Raw genomic sequence first — 6678 nt, forward strand, 5'->3', positions numbered from 1 at the left:
TATATATATGTGTATATAATATATATAATATATAAATATATATATATATGTGTATTCATTAAAATCACACACAAATTTTTCGAAATATATAATAGCTAAGTATTAGAGAAAACTATATAATAAAGTGCAAATATTTGCGTGTAGAGGTGCACTTACTTGGTTCTGGTCAGAATACCGAAGTTTTTATTTGTCGAATCCTCATCCCAGTATATCATCTTATAAAAAATATTTTCATCTTCTGTAATAAGTTATTTGTTTAATGTATTGTAATATAAAGTGGGAAAATATGAGGCATTGTCTATACTGTCTATTTCTTGTTCATTTCACACAATCTACCATTTTAGTGAATTTTAAGATGTGCAAATATATTCTAAATTCTCGAAAAATGATGCGATTAGGTATTTATAATTTTCTCATTAATAATGAAATTAAAGTGTAACTTTATTTAAGTTTTAATTTATTGCTATATTGTAACATACATATGTTCGTGTATAATTTAGGAAAGATTAAAGGCAGCTGCCAACTTACAGAATTTAAAGAAATAAATTTATTACTATCTTATGGATTGATCCAGAACTATTTTTATTCTACAATATGTAACAATAGTAAAAATAAACAGAAATTTCATTAATGGTCTACAGATCGTAGAGCATGTATTTTAATTTCGCCTAGACATTTCTAGATTCGCCGCATCTCAATTTACATAATATCTGAAAACAGAAAATACATGAAACAATTAGACAGCAATCTCTTTACACATGATCTAATTATAAAAGCTTGATAATCTTCAATGTGTTCTTTTTGTTTCTTGCTTTTTTGCTCTTTGCAACCGTTTTATCGTGTTTCTTGTTTCTTCTGAAATTTGCCAAATTTTATCTCAGACAGGAAATGAAGAAACAGGATATGAGATAAAAAGGCAAGAAACACGAAGCAAAAAGTATATTGTAGATGCTTTTTAATAAAACACAGAGTGCTTTCCATTAGTGACACAAGTCAATAAAAGGATTATTTTTTTTGCATTCAGTGAGTATCAAAAAATAGAATGTTATTTGTGTTGCGTTCATCATTTTATTTTTTATTTAATTTGAAACAAGGATAAAATGATATTGTGAACATCAAGTAGAATGGAAAAACCCCCTCCCAAATGGAAAACATCCACGATGTAACATTTTTAGCCAACATTGACAAACAACAATGTTAATAATTATCTATGTTATACTGTATTATTACTGTAGTATCTGTTGCTAGAAAGTATCTAAAGATATCTCTTATCTAAAGATAAGAGAGCAAGATTTACTGACTGTTGGCTAGCTTGCATTGACGGAGTGCTTCATTGAAGCCCTCGCAGAGACTCAAGTCATGATTCTGAGCGCATTCCAGGAACTGTTTGACCTCCCAAGAACAGGCACCAGCAGCTGATGCCGCAGGAGTGTTTTGAGCAGCAGCTTGTGGTACTTCTGCGGCAACAGGAGTAGCAGCCTCGCTGCCTCCACTGAAGAGTCCTGTCATAGCATGACCAATGGTATGTCCCACAGCAGATCCGATGGCGACACCACCAGCAGTGGCAGCCATTTGGCCCATGAGGGATGGCTGAGGCTGGGCCACCATTGGTGATGCCGGCGGGGCATGGGCTGGCACTCGGGATGGAGCTGGCGCGGCTACAGATGAACTCTGTCTAACACTAAAACAAAGCTACTTTTCAGAGGATTCGCATTCGAGAGGAAAAGAACGACATTTAAAGTTCTGCGTTAGAGACGTGAACTTTGTCATAGTGATGTAACGCGGAGCGCCAATGAGTAATGAGTTCTCGTCACAATGAACTTATTATCTTGCCATTAAAGATACGTTAATTACTCACGTTCTCGGAGGAGGAGCGGCGGCACGTCCACGTCGTGGCATCTTTCTCAAATCTCTTTTGATCGCGTTACAAAAATATGAGGAAAACTCGTGAAGTTACTCGAAATTATGTTAACAGTAATCGCACCTTGAACCTAGCTCGGTTGATCACGGTAGACTGACTAAATACTAGATAGATTTCATAGATGTTGCGCAGTCTTTCGCGATTCAGCAGTCAGTTGTGTAATCGAAGTAGAGTCCCTAGAGTAAGAGTCTGGCCAAAGGTATTCCTCTATTTTTATGAATGACTACCACTTTTCATCAAACTGATGACTACTCCAGCAGAAAAAGCAGCTTTGCAATTGTTATAAAATTCTTTAGGCACAATTGTGCCGATTGTACAAATTGTCAATTGTGTAAACGCACATGTGTGTAAGCATATATACGCACGCCATATTTGATGAAATTGTCCAGATCTCTTACTTTAGGGACTCTAGATAGTCGAAGTAGCGGAAAGCGACACTCGTGACTCGGAGCTGTTTCTCGAAATTTCCATTGATTTCTGCCTCTCATGATAACGACTCATATCTCTTTCTAAGAATATATGTACTATAAATAAATTGATTCCCGTGATTTTCCGTATTTTCACAAGTAATCGTAACCATGTAAAAATTGATTAAGAACAAATTGATATAGTTTCATATTGTTTCTAATATTCTTCCTACATGTTTCACGAATTTGTTCTGTGCATCTAAACTTTTTTCGCAACTTACATAAATATGTCTCTTTCTTTTTTCTCCAATGCTTAATGGCATGTTATTTAAGGCTACGTCCCAAACTTCCTCTCCGAGGAAGATTTTACTGTATATGTTATAATATACGTTACGTGTACTATATATTTCGAGTAAAATTTTCCTCAGAGAGAAAGTTTTGGAACATAGCCTAAGATAGTATCTATACCTAAGATAGTATCTCAAGATTTATGATTATTACTTCATTATTAAAATGGAGTAAAATTGATATAAACTGAGGATCGAATAATGTGAAATTACAAACAACAAATAACGATAATGTAAAGTTTTTGTTGTTCGCACGTTTCAAGAAATAACAATTGTTGAATTGTATGATTATATTCTCTCCCCTTTTTTAACTTTCCCCCTCTCGTCCTCGTTTGTTGATTCGGCGATAACAGCTGATCGTGCAACGTGCAGGGTGGAGTGACGTAGACCAAAGGCTCACAAAAGTCGAAATAAATTTCACGCACTTCGCTGCAATATACATTCTTACGTATGCATATGTATATATAATAAAGTAGAATTTGTTAATCGCGCTCGTATTGAAAGCAAAAATAAAATGCTGAAGCCGAAGGCGCTCACACAGGTTCTCAGTCAGGCGAATACCGGGGGCGTGGAAAATACTTTGTGAGTAAGAATTTTGCAGCGATCAGCGTCAATAGAGTGTTGTGTAAGCTGATTTCTTTTCGGTATAAATTCGCTTGCAGTATTTCAGATTTCATTCTAAAATATGTCATTCGTACAAAAGTAACTTTACACAAGAGAATATGAATCTTTCTCTTTTTTTTTGTTAATGTTTTTTTTTGTTTTTGTGCACAATATTTAGAAATCGCGAAAATCGATGTCTTAGCTCATATAGCACAGAATTTACAGCAATATTGTTACAAAATCTTTGCAATATTGCTGCAACTTTTGTGCAACTTTATACTAGGGGAGTAATATTAATAATAATGCTGTAAATTGTTGGAAAAAATACAAGTTATTACATAGAAAATTCTACAATCTTACATCTTCATTATTATACTAGAATGTCTTCATGTTTTAAAGTACCATTAAATAGATATTGATTACATATTTATATACATATTTTAGGTTGCTCAACAGAGATGGTGGATTATTAGCATACAGTGGTTATGGAGATAAGGACGCTAGGGTTACAGCTGCTATCACGAGTAACATTTGGACAGCTTACGAGAAGAATGGGCGAAATGCCTTTAAAGAAGATGAACTGCAGTTCGTTCTCATGGATTGCATGGTAGTAACGGATTAGAGTTTTCTTAACTGTTTTATTGAAGTTATCAAGAATTATACTCTTTCTGATTTTTATAGGAAGGAAAAGTCGTTATTACGGAGGTAGCTAATTTACTCTTGTGTTTGTATGCAAAGGAGAACGTAGGATTTGGATTACTGCGCGAAAAAGCACAGGCGTTGGCCAAGTATCTCGATCAACCCTTAAAAACAATAGCAAATATGCCTTGAATGGCTATGTCACAATCGATTCAATTTCAAGAGTCTGCAATCGTATTCGAGAGATTACGAATTTAACTCATGATATTTATTGTTTATAGGAATTTGTAAGTTGTACTGTATGTGTATAAATATATTTTTTATTAATTCGAAGTATCAGCGTGCATTTCCATTTTTTAATACGTGCATTTGTACACAATTGTAAACGGTATATGAATATAGAGACATAAATAATATATAAGTATATGAATATAGAGACATAAATAGTATATAAGTATATAGATAAATGAAGTATATAGATAAATGAAAGTAAGGACAAAAGCCACTCTTTAATGTATATAATAAATCTTTTATTTCATATAAGTTACAATTAATACAAACAATTTGTGTTTAATTTTTTATTTCATTTTACAAATCACACACTATAATCATAAGGATTATTTAACGTAAGCTCACCTATCGGAAATATAATGTCAACAGTTGCAGCATGTGTGAATCACTATTATTCAATAAAGTTGTTATCAATTTATAATGTTAGAACATACGAGACTTATAAGACTGCACGATTGATGAAAAATCAAATGAACAGCGTTAAATATCTACGTTCTTCTTCGTCACTTACTGCGAATTGCACTACTAGGGATAAGAGTTATTGCATAGAAAGTTCTAAAGTTTTATATTTTTATCGGAATATTTATACTTTTAACTATCGTTAAATAAATGACTTTGATTACGTTTCGCGTTACACATCCATGTACATACAAGGATGGATGTCTGTATGTACACATATGCGGAACCCGTTCCACTAAAGTATTTTCAGCATTAGATATATATATATATATCTTTCCATAATTAATAAATATCTTTAGTTTCAGTAAACAAGTTAGCATAGCTTGTTTCAGAAGCCCAATGCTAGTCGAGGTGCGATAAAAGCAAATTCAAAATTATTAGAAGCACTCGCATACTTTTGACGTAATCATTCGACGTCTCACAGCAGTAAATTCTTAAATCAATAAAATTGAAAATGAAATTCATGTAATATAAATGAAGTCTTACATACGTAATGGTGTAAATACTTCCACATACGATAACTCCTTTACGCCACTGACCTCGTAACGATATCTCTTATCATTATTATTTTAGTCTTTAATGTATGTAAACGCTATGTTATTTCCTAACGCCAAACATTGAATAAATTTATCTATAATCGTTAGAAATTTCTACCTATGAAAGTACAAATTTTACACGAAGATAAAGAGGATCGAGGGCGTATATATCCGCATGTGTAATATGACAATAATGAATGTTAATGCCGATTAAATTAACGATTAGAATACATGGATTTGAGCTAGAAAATAATGTTTTATATTAGCCTAACAACACTGTACATAGCACACGGGATTAACAATATTGGTCCTAAAGTTTTTGAAATTTCGCAATACCAAATGAATTGTTGCTAGCCGAAATCGCAATGCAATGTATACATTGTGTTGCATATTTTTCACTGCGTATAAATATCTGATATATATCCCTTTTGATGGCAGGTATCTCTTACTTATGCCGAAATAGCAAACACCAATCGATGGCGCACAAAATGCAATTGATTTGTATTCTGATTGATTTGTATTCACTCGACAAAGAAAAATACCGTGTAAATATGTGAGATAATAATTACGCTTGTATACAATATAGTTCTAATGGCAATCTATAACAAGCCAATATTACATATGCTTTTCCATTTAACATTTTACATATATTGTCTAGGACACTTTTTCTTTTTTTTCTTTTAATAGGCCTTGAACAATTGACAACCTACATCTGTTGCAAATAAACTTATTACTACGGATGTAGGGGATCATATTGTAAATGCAAAATAATTCACGAAAAGAAAACAATTCAATTTTTTTTCCTATGTGTGATAATACACTTTTCATTGATTCGCGATAATGTAATCATATTTCGTATTTTTTTTTAAGACATGGTGTAATGAAATGTGCAATGAATACTTTTAAATTGTATACGCTCGCCTCGCTCTTAAAAATTTTTTTTGCAATGGCATTTCAAGAATTTTAAACTCCTACTTCTCTCATATATGTCAAATCTGTATCCTTAATAAGTAGTGTAATACAATTGCTTTGTTTAGAAAAAATTCCTTTCCGTATTAACAATACATGTATAAAGTCAGCTTTACATACTGATAGTTATTAGTATGTGTCTCTTGAGTTTTGAAAATTATCACGTTAGATATACAAATATCATTATGTTTTAGCGGCAGTGCGAAGGTAAGTAATTTAGACATCTTACGATAAGGATACGGATGGGAAAAAGAATTTTTGTACAATTTAGTACAAAAAGGCAATCTTTACTATGTATTACTACTGAAGATAAAAACTACCATTACCATAAAAATTTGTATGAAACTGATTGCCTCCAAAAATGCCATTCATCCATTAAAGTATTTAATAAAGCTAAAAATAACTGCAGCCATTATGGAACAACGTCATTTATTAATAATATATAACTATATTATCTATATTAAATATATATATATATATATATATATATATATATATATATATAA

The 6678-nt window shown here is 32.2% G+C and overlaps 2 protein-coding genes across 2 annotated transcripts; one reads left to right on the forward strand and one right to left on the reverse strand.

The window, feature by feature from the left end:
* Positions 1-436: 436 nt before the first annotated feature.
* Positions 437-2003, reverse strand: LOC105624263 (coiled-coil-helix-coiled-coil-helix domain-containing protein 2, mitochondrial). The gene is made up of 3 exons (XM_012205623.1): positions 1859-2003; positions 1302-1681; positions 437-710 (listed from the first exon to the last, which is right to left on the reverse strand). Exons 1-3 carry the CDS (start codon positions 1897-1899, stop codon positions 700-702), a joined length of 432 nt encoding a protein of 143 aa, XP_012061013.1. The 5' UTR covers positions 1900-2003; the 3' UTR covers positions 437-699.
* A 1186-nt stretch (positions 2004-3189) lies between these two features.
* LOC105624264 (ragulator complex protein LAMTOR2) lies at positions 3190-4477 on the forward strand. Its single transcript, XM_012205624.1, has 3 exons — positions 3190-3257; positions 3723-3885; positions 3960-4477. The coding sequence occupies exons 1-3, from the start codon at positions 3190-3192 to the stop codon at positions 4107-4109; spliced, it is 381 nt and encodes a 126-aa protein (XP_012061014.1). The 3' UTR covers positions 4110-4477.
* The last annotated feature ends 2201 nt before the right edge of the window (positions 4478-6678 follow it).

Source organism: Atta cephalotes (assembly GCF_000143395.1).
Source record: "Atta cephalotes unplaced genomic scaffold scaffold00075, whole genome shotgun sequence".
In the NCBI taxonomy this organism is placed as follows: Eukaryota; Metazoa; Arthropoda; class Insecta; order Hymenoptera; family Formicidae; genus Atta; species Atta cephalotes.

What these genes read in the sequence shown, in the direction of transcription:
- LOC105624263 (XM_012205623.1), bottom strand. Translation starts at nt 1,899, where the DNA reads ATGCCACGACGTGGACGTGCCGCCGCTCCTCCTCCGAGAAC. An exon ending in GCCGCTCCTCCTCCGAGAAC is followed by an intron (nt 1,682 to 1,858) that starts GTGAGTAATTAA and finishes GCTTTGTTTTAG; the next exon opens with TGTTAGACAGAGTTCATCTG.
- LOC105624264 (XM_012205624.1), top strand. Translation starts at nt 3,190, where the DNA reads ATGCTGAAGCCGAAGGCGCTCACACAGGTTCTCAGTCAGGCGAATACC. An exon ending in GGGGGCGTGGAAAATACTTT is followed by an intron (nt 3,258 to 3,722) that starts GTGAGTAAGAAT and finishes TACATATTTTAG; the next exon opens with GTTGCTCAACAGAGATGGTG. An exon ending in TCGTTCTCATGGATTGCATG is followed by an intron (nt 3,886 to 3,959) that starts GTAGTAACGGAT and finishes TGATTTTTATAG; the next exon opens with GAAGGAAAAGTCGTTATTAC.